Consider the following 18,558-nt stretch of genomic DNA (forward strand, 5'->3'; position numbering starts at 1 on the left):
AACTAAATATTGAAATTTTACAATAAGATGAAAACCTAAATCTTGAATTGCAAAAAAACTTTTCCTTACAGAGAAAAACTAATGTCTCATTTGAGATCAGCACACTGGAATTAGGTAAGAACAAGTGTTTTAGTGGATGCAACAAAAATATTGTTCCCCAGTGTTATCAAACCTATTACTGGGACCACATAACCATCATCATGTTTGAAATAAGATGAAAGCAGGTAGATGATCTCTCTAAGGGGTCATGTGGTAAAGAGAATAAGCTACTGAAACCAAAGCCTTTCCTAAGTGGCTCAGTTTTATAATAGGAAGGAGCTATCTGTTGTATTTCTAAATGCAGATAACACTTGAATAAGAAATGACTTAGCCCTACCAGGTGGTGGTGCACTGGATACAGCGTCGGGCTGAGATGCCAAGGACCTTAGTTCAAAATCCCGAGGTCACCAGCTTGAGAGCGGGCTCATCTGGTTTGAGCAAAAGCTCACAAGCTTAGACCCAATGTTGCTGGCTCGAGCAAGGGGTTACTCAGTCTGCTGAAGGCCCGTGGTCAAGGCACAAATGAGACAGCAATCAATAAACAACTATGGGGTTGCAATGCGCAACAAAACACTAATGATTGATGCTTCTCATCTCTCTGTTCCTGTCTGTCTGTCCCTGTCTAACCCTCTCTATGACTCTCTCTCTGTCTCTGTGAGAAAAAAAAAAAAGAATTACTTACCCTGCATGAAGAACAAATGGATCACTGTGTCTTTAGATAAGAAGTGATGCTGAGGCTGAATGAACCATAAAATTGAGGAGCATTCCAGGTGTTCAATAATGAAGTGGAATGATGAATAAATTTTCATAATTCTAACTATTAAACAATTTATTTAGGAAAATATACCACAAACCATGAAATTCTTCTGAGCATTTCCTCAGTTCTACTGATATTTTGAATAAACTAATGTTCTTCAGTTGATGCCTAATGCTTGAATAATAAAATTTAATATTTACTCATATAGTTATATTGTTATTTTATTTTTCTCCAATTTATTTACCCTTTCAACATGAATATTTTCAAATTTTAGACTGATACTTAATCTTTTGAAAACAAATTTTGATCTCAGAAGCTAAATTTGAACAGTCATTTTGTCAAGGAAGTAGGGCCATTTATATCACAGTTCATTTTGCTGAAATAATTGGAACGGGCCTCATCTATGGGAAATATCAGCTTCAGGCCTCAGAACAACTACTCTCTTTTTTTCTTCTTTCCTGATTTAGCAAACTTCTGACAACAAAACAGACAACTCTTTGTAATGACAAATATAACCATTGTCACACAGGCCAGCAGGAACCCAATCACATCCAGAGAGTGGTACTGGACCCAGGTGAGGTCTAGGGAGGCTGGCCGCAGGTGTTTGGCTCCTTTGTGGCGCATGACAAACTCAATCCAGAAGACGGCTCGATCTAGAGGTTTCATTGGCTGGTCACGCTGAATTCTTGACAATTTCATAGCATTCTCTTTATATCTAAAAGAGACACAAAGATACCCATAATGAAAGAAAGTTATTTTGCTGAAGAGAATCATTTTCAAGAAAGGTTTTTGAATTGTCATAAACATATTTCAAATAAATGTCATAGAATTGCAGAATTGTATTTTTATTTGGGTATTTATAGATGATTGCTTTTCACATTGAAATTTTCTGGTGACAAATATATTACAAAGTGAAGATGGAAGATAAGATGGGGAAGCTACACATTTTAGCTCAGGAAATGATAGGAGCCATTCTAAGGGCAATGAGTGTGAAAATAAAGAGACTACACAGCAGATCTGACAGTGTCAGGGGACCACGTAATAAGCCTGTCAAGCTCAGTGATCCAAAGTAATCACACAGGGCAAACTGATCATAAATTTTTATCTGGGCAGTCCAGGTAGAAATCTCATTCCAAGCGTATAGCTTCTCTAGTAAGAGGTTGATCTTTACCCCATACAGTCCTGTCCTTTTTAAACTTATGCATCTAGGATAACAAACCTCTGAAATGTGAGAGTAATTTTTGTACATATAACCACAGGCACCAGAGCACAATGACCCCACACTTCTTTTGTAGCCCACATGCCAGCTTTATTTATTATAAATGTTAAATGTCAGCTATTCTATACCTAATAATGTAATGAAGTACCTGTACCTGTATGTATCTCTACATTTTACTTTTTATCCAGTCCAGAAATTCTAATTCCCCCAACACTCACCTCCACTTTGTTTTTCTCTTCCTCCTTAATTTAGCACTAATGGACTTCATGGAAGCTTTATTATGCTTCTCCTTTGATTCTAAATGCATAAATAGACTACCACACTGCCACTGTCCAGGACATTTTCTCATCTGTTCATTTTGATTGTGCCTGTTCTCAGTTATTAGTTCAAATAAAAATTGCACAACCTCCTCAGCCTGATCTATGATGGCGCAGTGGATAATAGTGCCCACCTGGATTACTGAGGTTGCTGGTTCAGTTCCCCGGGATTGCCTGGTTAAGGCACATGGGGGAAGTACCCGTTGAGAGTAGATACTTCCTGCCTTCCCCCCTCACCTTATTTTTCTCTCTCTTTCTCCTCTCTCTAAACATCAGTAAATACAATAATAAAAGAAACCTTTTTGATAAGTTTAGACTTTCATTCTTCTACATAAATCTGATGGGGAAATGCAGTTTTAGGCCAATGACTGTAAAATATTTAAAGGAACTCTATCATAGCAGGAGAAATGCTTCCTCAATATTCCCTGTGCTTCTCTTCATAAATCTATTATTATATTAAAACACATAAAATTATGACACTTTCTTACTCAAAATGGCCATCTGGCATCTCTACCCTTTTCCAATCAATTCCAAATCATTTTTGGCCTATAACACTCTACCTGATGTTAAACAGAAAACCATAAACCCTAAATGGCATTACTCTTGTTAAATAGCCATGATGACAAACCTAGATTTCTTGCCTGATTTAACTGAAGTTTCAACTTCTCCCAGAAATATAATCTTAGTCAAACAGGCTAGTATTGATACCAATGAGGCAATCTGTTACTTGGGCCCTATCCATCTTCCATTGAGAGAAGAGGCAATCTGCATAATGAAGCCCATTTCATTTCTTTTCTAGAAAAAGAAGCCCTAGTCTAAAAATAATATTTTCTTTTCTTTTGCTAATAACTCCCCTGCCAAAACCTTGTTCCTATACAAACTTTTCATTTGGCAAAATTCCTCGGAGATCCCTTTTATTTGCTAATCCTAGGCCCTTCCCCTGTCCCAGGAAGCTTTTCCCATGGCTAGAAAAAAGGCCAAGAACATTTTGTGCTTTTGGCAAAGTGCTCAGATATTGGTGAAATGTACCTTGTAATTGTTGAAATTGTATGATTTGCCATGTTGTTGTAATTTGTGTAATGTGCCTAATTTCCTTGCACAGGGATGCCGGTGGTGTAGATTGTGGGTAGTAAGTGAGCATAGGGCTGGATTGTTGGGCAGATAAAATATATTATGCTCAGTTTGTTAAAGATGGCACTGTCCACATGGAAGCTGCCACCCAGGTGATATTAATGTGTGTTGGGGGCAGGCTGTGGGCAGGCTGAATCCTTGTAGCCTGGGGCTTGGTTTTAGGACTAAGCTTTTCCCACCCTTTTTCATGTGGGGTAGTACAATCCCATCATGCCTCAGATAAGTGACTTTGTATTAGAGACTTCCGTATTTTGTATATTGGGTTAAAGGTTTTGATTTCTACACTATAAAATGAGGGCAGAATAGGAGCTTGTGCTCTTAGTTTCTGAGATTAGCATTAGAGGAGGCAGCAGAGAGCAGAGAGCAAAGAAAGGCCACGTGGAGAAGGTTAGGAGAAGTAGCCAAGATGGCGGAGTGTTGAGTAAGAAGCCAGTTTGTGCAGAATTTGTGCAGGGAGAAGGAGGAAATGGGAAACAGAGGTGAATAAGTCTGGTGAGCTAGAAACCTTTGATTCTAGGAAACTCGGATAAGTTAGTAGCTTTGTGAGCACTGAATGTGAGTGGGTTTTGAAGCCCAGTGTGTGTTTTTACTTGCCTGCTAGGTGTAAGCTAGGATTAAAGATGATGGCCCACCAGTTTTTGGCTCCATTGTTTCTTTACCGACTGTCTGAATCCAATGCGAACTTGCATGGGCCAGGCGGCTGTGATGGTAGCCCCGGCCACTGGCTTTACAGCCATATTGCCCAAATCATGAATTGCTTAATACAGCCAATTAAATCTGCTAAATTGCTAGGTTGAATTTTGCATTTTGACAATAGACAGACCCTGGCAACCTCCTCTCCTATGACTTTGTTCTAAGCACACTCTGTTGTAGTCACATTGACCTTCTGGCTCTTTATTTACTGAAGCTTCCAAGAATGTTTCTACCTCAGCACCTTTGCACTGTTCTCTGTCCCTCCTGTGAAAAAGTCCTCCCCGTATTCCCTAAGGCACTCATGGATGCTTTTAAGTCTGAGGAAGGTCCTGTGTCAATGTCATGGCTCAGAGAAACTTTTCCTGCCACACTTATAGTGCCCTAAGGCATTTCTTCCTTGTCCTTTTTTTTTCACTATTTGATTTCTGCATATCTAAATATCTGTCCATTGATTTAATGTGACTCAAATCTACTTTTTTATGAATTAAGTGACATTGTTTGAATCCACTTGTTTATGGCAAAAATGAAAACATATGTTGTTTGATGTAAAAATTAATTAAGTCCTGCCAGGATATCATTCTCCATCTGGTGTTTGTTTATAAGCAGAGCCCTCATCCCCCCAACACCCAGCCTGAGTCTTTTCTGGTAACAAAATATAGAGGAGCAACTATGGCAAGGAAACATTTAGACTAAATTACTGCCAGTCTGTGAGGACTATTTGAGATTTTTGTTTTGGGCGGGGTGACTCTTTAGTAACCTAAAAAGGACCAGGAGACCCTTGGGGCATTCTTTCCTGTCTCAGTCACACAGGTCTCTTAGAAAGTGGTGATAAAGCTCAGAGCAGCCCTGTGTAAGAGACCAGCCAGCCTCCAACACTGGTGTCTTTGCTCCCTAGCAATGTGCTATAGCAACTGGGGACTTTTATTCTTGTGCTGGCAGCTGGAAATCAGGTCCTGGACACTCATTGTTTCTTTATTGAATTTGGACTTTATTCCTTCATATTTTCTTGTCTGGAGAAATAGTGTGATTATCCAGTCATTAGTTTGATATGTGTTATTTTTTTATTTGGCATATTAAGGGATATTATTCTGCATGCTACTGGCTTGTGAAATTTGTATAATTTCCACATGAAACTGTGTTGTATAAATGTGAGCAAAGACAGAACTCAATCTTTGACTATAACTTACTGCCTTCAAAAAACAAACAATACTTTTTATAAAGCATATCTTTCATTTCCATATAAAAATAGAAAAATTACACCTACTCTAAGTCAACAGCTCAAAATTTGATAATTACCTAGTAAGTTGTGGTGCACTCAATATTACAATGTAGCTATGAGTTACATACTGATACAGAATACCACAAGCTACTAGAAGCTTCCCATTTTCTTTGATCATTTAGTCTGTAATCCTTGCCACAAAGTGACCACTATCATTACTATTAGCATCATATATATTAGAAACGTACAGTAACACTTAATTTGATTTTGTCTTTTCTGTAGGGGTCATTAATTGCATTGCGGTATAGTATCTGATGTATGACAGTATTACAGATAACTGCTTTACAATGTTTGTGGATATTTGGATTAATATTTTTTAGCTATTTCTATTAAAGCTAATGTAAATATTTTTGTATATATCTTTAAATTTCATTAATTTTTAATTTATTATGTTGACATGATTTTGGGTGTTGTACTCAATATAACACACTCTACACACCACGTCATGGCCCTCCATGTTTCATGCAAAGTCTCTTTCCACACCTTTTTGCTTACATCTCTACCTCCACCTCCCCCTGCATCTCTGGCTTCACTATGTTCATTGCAGCATTGTTTGCAATCGCCATGATCTGGAAGCATCCCAAGTCTTCATCATTAAATGAATGGGTAAAAAAAAAATCCCTGTTCTATATTTACACAATGGAATACTACTTAGCCATAGAAAAGAAAACAGTCTTAACTTTTGAGACAATTTAAATGGACCTGGTGGTTAAATAAAGTTAAATAAAGCAGGCAGAGAAAACAAATATATCATCATACTTATATATGGAATCTAATGAACAAAGTAAACTGAGGAACAAAGTAGAAACAAAAGCAGGAGCACAGGGAACAGATTGACAAGTGTCAGAGGGAAGGTAGAAAAAGAATGGGATCAAAGAAGGTAAAGGGATTAGCCAAAATCATATATACATAACACATATCAGTATATACTTTAGCTTTACATATTTATACATCTGTTGTATACACACCTATATGAGGAGTTTCTGAGAAGAAGGTACATGTATGATTATGATTATAACATTGACTGAATTATTTACAAATGTGTTACTTAATTTCCAAAATTTGTATTTTTCTGTAGTTTAGGGTTTATTTTGTTCTGATTTAATTCTAGTTGAATTTGACCTATTCTATTTATGATTTGAAAAATTTCAAATACTGAGTCTTGATTTTGACCAATCATGTAGGTTAAGTTCCATTATTATTCCTTATACATTTAAAAATAAATGCTCTGCACTTTTGAGTGTATGTAAAATAGGTTAGATTTTAAAATCATGTTTCAAAACTTTTACCTATTTATTTTTTGTCATCTTTTTATATTATAGAATAAGATCATCAAAAACATACTATTATGATGAAGGTTTTCATTTGGATCTTTGTTTTTGTCTCCTTTTACTGTTTAATATGGGGATTTATTTGTAGGGTTTACCAAATAATAATATGTACTATTTTGACAGATTAACCTTTTTATCATTATGAAGATATTTTTTGTAATTTTAGTTAGTGCTTCTGGTCTAAAGTGTCTGATAATAGTGTAGCTGCATCTTTTTATGGTCACTAGCTTTTTATAATATTCTAGTACACTTTTATATAAGCATGGCTTCTAAATAGTAAATATAGTTAATTTTTAAAATGAACTCTGACATTACTTGTGTTTGAATGACTTAGTCAGTTTCGGTTTGCTATAACTACTGACATCTGTAAGTATATTCACACAGAAAACATTGGTAGCAATATTCATGATAGCTAAAGTTGGAAACAGGAATAATAACCACAGACTAATAAATGGATAAGTGGCAACTCATAGGTGCTTCATTTAGTAGTTTATTGACAGCATCACATATGTGCCTTGATCCTGGGGGCTCAAGTCGAGCCAGTGACCCGTGGCTCAAATCAGCAACTTTGGAATCATGATGATCCTGCTGTCACACTAGTCACTCTGTGCTCAAGCTGGCAACCCTGAGCAGAAAATGTCGACCTTACACTCAAGCTGGTTTCACTGCACTCAAGCCAATCATTTGCACTCAAGCTGGTGAATTTGAGGTTTCAAACTCAAAACTCCAGAGTACCAGGTCTACGGTCTATCCACTGTGCCACCACTGCTTAAGCAGATATTTTAGGTATTGAATTGAAAGAGTTTATAATTTTTCTTCTGGTTTATCATTTTTCCTTCTATGTGCTCTACCATATTTTAAAATATGTATCCTTACAATTATTTATATAATCTTAAAAATTGGAGGTGAAAATTGCTATACTAGTTAGTTACCCATTAATAAATGGGGCTAAAGTCCAACTTTGAAATGAATGTGTAGCTAAAAATATATATGTATATATATATATAAGATGGGTAATTATTTTAATAATGTCAAAATTGGCATTTTAAAAATAGGGTGAAACTCATATGCTCCATTGAGAAAATTTCTTATCTTTAAATAGTATCTACTAAAAAAATGTGGCCCTGGATAGTTGGCTCAGTGGATAGAGCATTGGCTGGTGTGTGCACACCCCAGGATCGATCCTTGGTCAAGGCACACACAAGAAGCAACCATCTGCCTTTCTTTTTACTCCCAATCTTCTCCCTTTTCTCTTTTTCTTGTCCCTCAGAGACAGGGGATCAATTGTTTGGAGGGTCCCCAGGCACTGAGGATAGCTTGATTTGTCCAAGAGTCACCCCAGGCACTGAAGATAGCTTGGTTGATTTGAGCATTTGTCTCAGACATGGGTTGCCAGGTGGATTTCAATAAGGACACATAAGGTTATCTGTCTCATTATCTATCTCCCCTCTATCACTTAAAAAAAAGGAAGAAAAAAATATGTGATACTTACAAAGGGTCATTAATGACTGTCTTCAATGCATTGAGCAATTTTTTACTTGAAATAGTGTTGAAGTCCAACCTGACAGCTGCTCCCTTGGTCTTCATGTGAGCAATGTTATCAGGTTGATCCGCAAACAAAGGAATGCCCACCATGGGGATCCCATGGTAGATTGCCTCATAGATGCCATTGGTTCCACCATGAGTGATAAAGGCTTTGGTTTTTGGATGACCTAGGATTGGGTGAATTTCAGCAAATTATGAAATATAAGTTTTGGAATAAAAAGAGAGTTGGTGACTGAGAAAATGTATTTATTAACGAAATATATACACTTTAGGGTATATTAAAAATGCCTTTCTGATCTCAAAGGATGAGGCACTTAAATCTGCTGAGAGACAGTGTGCCTTAAATGGAAGATTAGTGTGTTTCTAGCAACTTGAAAAAAGTACAAGTTGCCAGTGGACAAATTGAAAGAGAATATTCTGCATTAAGAAAAAACTGTTTATAAAAAAGTGTGGTGGGTAATGTTAGAATATACACTCAATAAAACAGTGAAAACACTGAGTCTGATAAGTGGTGTATCAAGGCAGCAGGCAATGTGTGGGCATTGGCCCAGGACCCAGATTTAGGAACAGCTACACATCATAAAGTATGTTATTATTTTGAAAAGAGAATTTTATTTTTTTCTTAATGGAAAATGGAAAGTCACTGGTAATAATAATGGAGCTAATATTTTTCAGGGGCATGTGTACATCCTTACACTGGGTTAAAATTTGATATAAAGAGAGAATTAAGGGAGTGATAATTGAGAAAGTGTTGAGATATTTTCTGTGAGAAGTCATTACACATGAAATAAAAATATTTTGTATGTGGCCATAAAAAATGTGACTGTGTAAAACAAGATGCCAACTGATATATCTTAACTTTTATCCTAGGACAGAAATTGATATAAAAATTAATTTTTATTTTATAATTTATTTGTCATTTGTTTTCAATTACAAATGTTTAATAAATTTCTTTCCTAGTGAGCTGTTTATCATTTTTGACAAATTAAGTCTAACTTCAGTGTTTTCCGGAGTCTTACCAAGAAGGTCATTCTGGGGGAGCCATTTATAGAGCCGAGTATTGGGCCCTAAGGTGGCTGGTTTTTTGCCATCATATCTCCATATCACCTGGTAGGGTAAAAATGTAATATATTTGATAAGTCAAACTACAGAGTTATAGCACATCAGAATTCTATTTCGATTAGAGACATCTAGTTAAACACTTTACATAGTTCAGATAACCAACCGAACACAAAACATATACAGATTGAGATCCAATAAAACACCGATGTAAGAATAGTATGGGCTGGTATTACATGCACTTATTTTTATATTCAGTCAGGCATGATTTCAATTAAGATTTTTCATACTTAGGGGTTACACAATGAGATTATCAATGACCAATTCAAGTATATAAAAATTTTAAGTACCGGAGTCATATAATTGTAGTTTGAAAACCAGCAGGTTACTAATAATTAATACATTTGTTTTGTTTTCACTCCTTATTATACTGGCTCTCATCTTCCAGTTTTATTGGTCACCTGTGTATTTCTTTTTGAAAGATGAGAAAGTGATTTACTTATATTCACTAGTTTCAAAAGTTATTTTATTCAAATAATACATCTTGATTTAAAAAATTATTATTACCATCAGTAATTTGTGATAATTAACTCATTCTTATATTTAACAATTCATTATCCATTATACATAATTCTGCTTAATGAGTTTGTGTAGCTCAGTTTAGTTTACTAATTATTAATTACTACTTCCAAGTATTTCTTACATGAATCCAATATAATCACTCCTACTAGGATAAAAATTCTCTTAAATTATGGAAAAGTCCATTGGCACATCATAAATAATACTACACATCTTTATAGACCAAATATGATGATGATACTGCATTTTATTCAACTGATTTATCAGCCCTTCACAACGTGCTACAATGCACTGATTCACTAAAATGGTTTAATCATAAATGGTCCAGCAAATTCTCATTTTACTACCAAGCTAGATTCTAGTTCATAAATGAACATCTGTTTGCTATGTGAGTATGAAAGTAACTTAAGATTCTTAGCAAAATAGCATATGTGCTAAAGAGAAATTTACATTAGTTATGAAATGAAAAGTAGTTCACAAATACCCAGAGACTTCAAGTGATTTTTAAGTGTTTCAATAATTTTCTACCATATTTTATGTTGAAGAAAGAGAGTGTTTCTGAAAATGTCTCCTGCTCGCCTTGCTTCTGGTTGACTGTTGTTTATATGCCCCTCTCCTTCCCCTCACTCCTCCTCCAACTCTTCACCTTCCTTCTCCTCCTCCTCCTCATCTGCTCCTCCTCCTCTTGTATCAGGAAAAGTTATTCTCACAGGTTGTTTCCGACCACATTTTATAAAATTTAGTGTCACCTAAGGGCTATACCCATGTCCATCCTTTCTTTTACGTCTTCCTGCTTCAGAATGTAGCAGGGCCCAGCTGACCAGGGATGTTTTTCTTTTCTTTTTAACAGGCCGGCATTTCTCTTTCTCTTAATCACTGTTCTGGTTTGTCTGATGCAGCTGGTGAGCTCTGGACACTCTTTCTCTCAATATCACCTTGAGAAACACACTGAGCAGGCTACTCCATAATTCAGGGGAAGAGAGGCCTGGATCACCTGCCAAGCCTAAACTGTGAGACGCCTTTCAGACTGTTACCATTTCCAGTTTATGTTACTGTTAAAAATTTTACTGCTTTCTCAGAACATCTGTACTTTGTACTGTACCCTAGGATTCCTGCAAGAAAATAGAGTAAACGACTGGATAGATTAGGTGATATCTATCAGTTCCTGCCTACCATACTATGACAATACAAAACTGCACAGTGTACCTCTTAAATATACTTTTTGGTGATAACTATGTTAATTTCAAAGTCATTGTTAAACAAAAACATGCTATTATGTACTTTGTTTTTAAATTGATAGGTGAGGTAAATTGAAGCTATCACAATAGCTTAGCTTTTATGTAGAAATTTCTGTAATTCTACACTTTACAGAGTTTAACCCACTCATCAGTTGTTGACTCAATGTTACTTTATCAAACCTTTTGAGGAATCTGGGCAAGAGCTGATGCAATCTCATTGGCTGTTTCATCTGTCATGTTCTTGACCATGGAGCCCAAGGTGAACACCACAATGCCATGTTCTCCAGAGCTCTGGGCAAACTCTTCCATTTCCTGTGAAGCAAGATTATTTTCCATTACAGAAGAGCAACAGTGCAGTGAACACTACTGAAAGGACTGCTACAAACAATTAAAGAGAGAAAATTATGCCTTATGAGTTATTAGTGTATTGTTTGTGTTTTTTAACAGTGTTAAAATCCATACAATATAAACTTATCTTAACTATTTCCTAGTGTACAGTTACAAGGTAAAGTTATCCTTACTGTTGTGCAACCCTTCTCCAGAACTCTTTCACCTTGTGCATGGAAACTGTGCTTCTTATCCTGTAATTCACCATTTCTCATTTCCCAGTTACTGACACTCACCATTCGTCTTTCTCTTTCTAAAATTTGCTAGTTTTATACCACCATTAGTGTAATTATACAGTATGTATCTTATGTGAGTGTGTTATTTTACCTAGGAAAATATCCTTAGGGATTCAGTTACGTTATAGCCTGGGTTAAAATTTCCTTCAATTTACTTTTGATGCCATTTATTTATTCTGAATCTTGATAATACCGGAATATTTCAGCTTAGCTGATAACATACAGCAAATTTTAACCCGCAAACATTTTTGATAAATGAGGTCCCATTCGATGGACAAAGATTACTTTACCAGGTAATGACATATTTTCTTTTCCTAAATGCTTACATTCTTTACTGTGACACCTTCAGATTAGGGATTAAAGGCTTTAGTGGTGTAAGGTGGTCTTTGGGAATATTGCATAGCACTTCCCTGGAATGGAAGAGTATTCGGTGTAGAAGACAGAGGCTAGCTTGCTGCAGCAGAATAAACATTACAGAACAGTAGTAAATAGGAGTCCTAGCCTGGAAGTAGCCCCTGTTGAAGTGTTTGCTGTGGATTGTGTGGTCCTGTGCACCCCTTCCCCTAATTGACAAAGTCTTATTAGTTTGTCCCTTCTAGTAGCTTGTAAAGCAAAAGATTATAAGACATTTGGTTGAATCTCATTTTTTTCTTTATTGAAAATATCTAATGTAAAATAGAGCCTAATCATAAAATAGTTTCAGTTACCATCATATCTGGTTATCACTTGTAACTAGTTTAGTAATATAGTTACTTCTTTTGTAGTTATCTGGGCAAGGTACACCAAACTTTGCTTTTTTTTTTTTGTTGTTTATATAAGTAACTCTTATGAAAACAAGTAAGGCTTCATTTACCCAGGTAATTATTAACCTGTACTCACTGTTTATAATCAGTAACACTTTGATTTCCTAACTAGTAAACCATCAGTAATGGCAGGACTTTTGCTTCTTTAGTGAATTCATTTTTAATGTTTCCATGTTCTAGGGACTAAATAAAATATGAGGGTAGATTGTGATTAGTCCTGGGTTTGACTTTTCTAAGTTAGAAAACAATTCTGTATAAGTTAGACAAATATGTTTTATATTTTATTTTGGCACCTGCCCCCAGTGGGAGAGGTTCAGCTTGGCTTTCTGAAGCAGAGGCCTGGTTACCCTCTTGAATAGGTCAGTTCAATGTACCGAAAATATATATTGAAGTCATGTTACCTGGGATTGTTTCAGATTTTCTGACTGTTACTGATCTTTATGAACATTTGAATATTATTACTTTCTGTGTGAGAAAAATTTCTGATTGCTAAATGTAATTTCCCTCCTCACCCTTAAATGTGTAAGGAGCCAAAACTTTCACAGAATCTGGTCCAGCCTTCATACTTATCTACTTTTACCCTTGATCTTCTTTTAATTCTTTATTTTTATTTCTTTAGAAAATTGTGTGACCCTGTTAATACAAAAAGATTGATTTCTCATTATAATTATTTTTTCAAGCTTTTCTTTAAAAATTGAGACAGAATTGACCTATAATGTTGTGTAAATTTAAGGTATACAGGGTGTTGAGTTGATTAATCCATAAATTATAATATCATTACCACTTTAGCATTAGTGAATACCTGTATTAGGTAGCATGATTATTTTTTTTGTGTTTTTGGTAAGATCCTTTAAGATTTAGTTTACAGAAACTTTTGATTATATAATAGAGTAATTATTGTTGGCTATAATTATTCTATCCCCTGGACTTAATTATATTCAAGTTACTCATGTGTACCCTTTCACTCACTTCTTCTCAACCCCATTTCACTTTAACCAGTTTATTGTAATCACGTTCTACTCTGTTTCTAACTCTTTCCCTTTTTTAGATTCGCTATATAAATGATATCATCCGTTATTTGTCTCTTTGAGTGTGATTTATGTCATTTTTCATAATGCCTTTACTGTCCAAATATGTTGTCCAATTGGTATAATATCTTACTCATGGTTGAATAATGTAGTAGAATGTGTGTGTGTGTGTGTCTTTGTGTCTATAAGTGTATTTTACAACTTTTTACCACTTATCTGTTAACAGACACTTTAATTGTTCCTATTTATTGGCTGTTGTGAATAATAATGTAGTACATATGGGATAATGAATATTTTTTTGGTATTCTGGTTTTCTTATTTTTAGAAAAATACTCAAAAGTGGGATTTTTATTTCGTACGGTAGCTCTAATTTGATATTTTAAGAAACACCCTTACTGTTTTTCATAGTGCTTTCACCAACTTCACATTACCACCAACAGTGCACAAGGTTCTGTGCTTTTTGTAAATCATATTGACAGACTCTTGTGGGAGAATTCTAAAACTTATTTATCATCGCTCCATCCTATAAGGACCAGTCCTGATGGTGGTGCTACAGCTCATTTGTGGTTTCTCTCTTGCTGACAAACCCTTGTCTGCATTCTGCTCTTGTCCCGTAGTCTTCTAGCAGATCTTGTCCTTGTGCTGCCCTTGGCAGTTTGTACATGGGGCTGGCCAGAGTCGAGGAGGTATGGGTTTGGAATGCAGTTCAGTGTGGGAGCCCACAGGCTCATTGTGGGGATCTGTAGGAGAGGTTTCCTTTATGATTTGTGGTCAGGTTTCCAGATGGTGTACAGAATGCTGTCAGGAGGGACTGTGTTTCTTTAATTCTTTCTGGGAACCTCACATGGCACTCTCCTGTCTGCTCCCTCTCACCAGGTACTGATATTGTAACAGAGAAATGAGCCCCTTTGGAACATCCTGTACACCAGGGAAACACAGCATCCACTCACCAGCTCTCCCTGTCCCCTGTGGGAGCAATGACAGCCTCCTGTAGCCCTATGATGTGCTGCCTCAGAGAAGGAACGCTGCTGGCAATGTCGAGCTCTCCTCTCACCCACACCAATCAATGCATGTAAACGCATATATTATGTGCTCCAACATGCTCTGGAACTTTTCTGAAAATCTAGACTTCCTCAAAAGGCCTCTTAACCAGTGGTCCGATTCAAATAAATTAACAACCAGTTCTCTGAACTGAATGACCATTTTAAGTATAAAAGAGATATACTTAAAGGTAGTTTATTATTTCATGCATTTAATACTTCTATAAGAATATAAAAGAGATACACAAAACTTGATTATGTTATAAGAAATAATTTATAAATATTAATGAAAAATATTAAATAATACCTGGCAAAAAAATAAAACTGTTATTTAAGATATTTCTGTATAGCTTCTTGATTGGCATCCTCCCATGCTATTATTGTCACCTATGTATGGAATGAACATTACCAAGGGCACTTAGAATACATTGTTGGGCTGATAAATATTACAAAAGAATAAGGAATGTAAATTTGTGATTTCCATTTGGGTAGCTGTCCAGACACCTGCCTTAGTGAGAACCCTGATCACAAGTGCTATTTTAACTCCAATTTGCTGAACTCAACATAAAATTAGGTATCAGTTATTCCAAACCAGTGTGAGCCAGCTGAATCCCCACACTGTTTCTAACCCAGAGATGCCTGTCCAAGTCTGGGTCTGCAGGTACTGCTGGATGGCAACCATGAGATGGAGGAATCAATTCACAATATCCTGTGGGTATCGCAGCCAGTAGTGGAGTTTTTTTGCCTATTACCTGATGGGCAATATGAGAGTCTTTTTCCAGGAGCCTTGGCCTTTATTGCTGGATCCCAAACTTCTATAGAGATACACTTGGTCATGGATAGGTAACAAACTTTTATTGTTGAATAGAGACAAAACCAGGGATATCTTATATTCAGGTATCCCTGATTGCTGTTGTCACCCTGAGGTACTATAATCCAGTCCAGTGTGGGATTTTCTCTAGCATTAAAGAAGCATTATGTTCTTTCTTTATGATAATGCTTTTCTCATGAATTTTATTGCTTACTTATATTTTATCTTTACATGTAAAATATCTGGTTTGTGAGAGAACACACTCTGTTTACTCTATACCCCTGCATATCCATCCTTTACTCTTGAGCTATTGAATCGCTTTATAATGATTCTTTGAATTAATGGTTGATACTTTATGTGTTGATTAATGAGAATCTTAACTTAACTGATCCTATTTCAAAAGTCTCCCAGTATATTTCTTTACTTTGTAATAATAATGACAAATTCTTTTCAGAGTATAGAAATCTATCAGTTTCTATTGTCAGACCACTTACACAGATTCCTATATGATCCTCAATGTGATCAGATGTTCTGAATAAAAGTCACAAAATCATTCCTACGAAAAGTGCAGAGTAAACAACATAGAACATTCAAGAATAGGTTTACCTTAGGCAGGGGTTTAGCAGGTTTGCAGTGGAGCCCTCCAACGTATTCAAAATGTGGCAGAAATGGGCGAGGAAATTCAAAATCCCAATAGGTTCGAATGAGCCATATTTCGGCTTTCCCCATTAACTCAGATAATGTAGTGGGCCTTCCTGAAGGAAAAAAAATAACCAAAAGGATGAAGAAATGAGAATACTGAAGTATGCATATACTAATTAATTTTCTGAAAAAAGCATAGAATAATGTATTCAAAATTCTTTAAAATGACAGTGGTTTGACAATACATTTATATAATGTGCCTATTTGATATTATGTTGTTCATATGTATGAACAGTATATATACATATGATAAAGTGTAAGGGTCTTTTTTCTCTAAGATCACCTCAGTTCAATCACATACAGAGAAAAGGTTGAAACCCAAGCCACTATGAAATTTAACTTGCAGCTGTTTATTCTGTCATGTTGCAAAAGGAATTGATGGCACATTTAAACAATTATTTTAACTCTTCTGTTAGTTAATTCCTCCATTACCCTGGAAACAGTATCTGTAGATTATTTAGTGTAGTTTCTATAATTTATCAAAGTATTCTCTTGATCTTAGATTTCTCAGAAACTGATACTTTGAGAGTGTGGCTCAATTCCTGGTATTGTAGTTGGTCCATGTTTGGAGTTTAATAATACTTGTGCATTAATAGAAAATGTGGTAACAGAGCTGGAATATTTTCATAAAATATAGACACAGACATGCTTTCTCTAAATTTTCACTCATATTGTCTTTAATAAAGGGAGTATTTTCACTTACTTTCAGGTTCACTGTCAACAAAATTTTAGGTTTTTAAACAGATGATTAGTGAATACTTAGTGAAAGGGATTGAAAGCATTAGAAACCTCAAAGTTTAGGTTGCTAAGTGTTGCATAGAGCCATTCTACTTTTCTATTGTGAAATAATCCTTCAGATAATATGGCAAAAAGTTCAGTTTTTAAATAAAACTAAACTACAGGAAATGAAACATTTCCTCAGTGCCCCTATAATTTAAATATTTCCATATTTGTGAGAATGAGAGATCATTTTATAATTTTATTTCATGGTTTTACTTATAAAAAACAATTTTTTTTTACTGTATTTATGCAAACTCACCTCGAAGGAATGAGAAACATTAAGATATCATACTGCCAGGTAAAAAGATGACTTACCTAGTACTTCACTGTAGAACTGATCCCACTTCTTCTGATTAAATGTTTCGAACCAGAAGTCAAAATAAAGCACATACAACATATTTTTTACCCTCTCCATGAATGTCATTCGATCACTTAATTCTGACAAAACAACAGGTACGTAGGAAGGACGGAATGGAAGTCCTCCACTGTGCTTCTCCAAGTTATCACCAGGAGAGAAGCGGAGACTGTACACCAGAGGAATCTCAAGTAGCTCAGCCAGCAGCTCCCCACAGGGTCCAATGGCATCTGCAAGAATGACATCAAACCTTGATTCTTGTAGTTTTGTCCTAAGTTTCTTGTTCAAAACTACATCTTTACACAGTTTTTGAACAGCATCAGAATATTCCCAAAGGACTTGTTGCATTAGTGAAAAGTAAGTCCAAAATGTATCTTTTGGCAGGTATGTCAATTCATTGACTAACTTCGTGAAAGAAAGCTCCGTATCATCTTTTGTTAAAGATGCAGGATAAATCTCAAATTTAATAGCAGATGGTTTGTTAGGATCAACAAGAATTGCAGCCTCAGATGTCAGAACGGTCACTTCATGGCCTCTCTGGACGAGTTCATCCAGGATTGTCTTCATATTGATCCAATGGCTGTATTCTGTGGGCCACACCAGCACCTTTCCACAACATGCAGGGCTAATGGAACAGCTCAGCTGTAGTAGCAGCAAAACTGAAATCCACTTCATAAACATCTTGATAGGACAGATACTTCTTTTCAAAAGGCTGACCCCTTCTGCCTTTGCTCAAACCTATGTCCAAGTAGAAATCAATGATAAAGTTAAAATATAACCTGACTCTTCACAGTAATACACTTTTTATTAAAAGTGTATGTTATATAAGCCAAAAAAATTATAAATTATTTTTTATAGAAATGTGTGTAATGGTTGCAAATGCTATTGTTCAGCTAAGAATCAACTCTATAATGCATCTCTGATATATGAGGTATTATAGATGAATGTGAGTATTATAAGTCGGGAGGGTGATTGTGTGTATAATCTCTTTTTGTGAAAAAAGGAAGATAAAGCCTTTATATGACTGACAAACAATCAATGGATATTTTTTCAAGAGATTTTTTTTTTAAATAAAACTCTGTGAACACATATTTCTTACACCATTCAATTGATGAATTTCAAATGTACATTTCCACAGTTCTTCATTTATTCACAGAAATGTGCTACCACCATGATGACCTCATGTAGAGCCTTTCCATAATACAAGTGACATCTTAGTCCTGTACATG

At 35.6% G+C, this 18,558-nt stretch overlaps 1 protein-coding gene across 1 annotated transcript; it reads right to left on the reverse strand.

Moving 5' to 3' along the window:
* Positions 1 to 841: 841 nt before the first annotated feature.
* LOC136406165 (UDP-glucuronosyltransferase 2B31-like) lies at positions 842 to 18,070 on the reverse strand. The gene is made up of 6 exons (XM_066386028.1): positions 17,290 to 18,070; positions 16,099 to 16,247; positions 11,368 to 11,499; positions 9,331 to 9,418; positions 8,259 to 8,478; positions 842 to 1,511 (listed from the first exon to the last, which is right to left on the reverse strand). Exons 1-6 carry the CDS (start codon positions 18,008 to 18,010, stop codon positions 1,232 to 1,234), a joined length of 1,590 nt encoding a protein of 529 aa, XP_066242125.1. The 5' UTR covers positions 18,011 to 18,070; the 3' UTR covers positions 842 to 1,231.
* Between the last annotated feature and the right edge of the window lie 488 nt (positions 18,071 to 18,558).

This window comes from Saccopteryx leptura, chromosome 5, assembly GCF_036850995.1.
Source record: "Saccopteryx leptura isolate mSacLep1 chromosome 5, mSacLep1_pri_phased_curated, whole genome shotgun sequence".
NCBI lineage: Eukaryota > Metazoa > Chordata > Mammalia > Chiroptera > Emballonuridae > Saccopteryx > Saccopteryx leptura.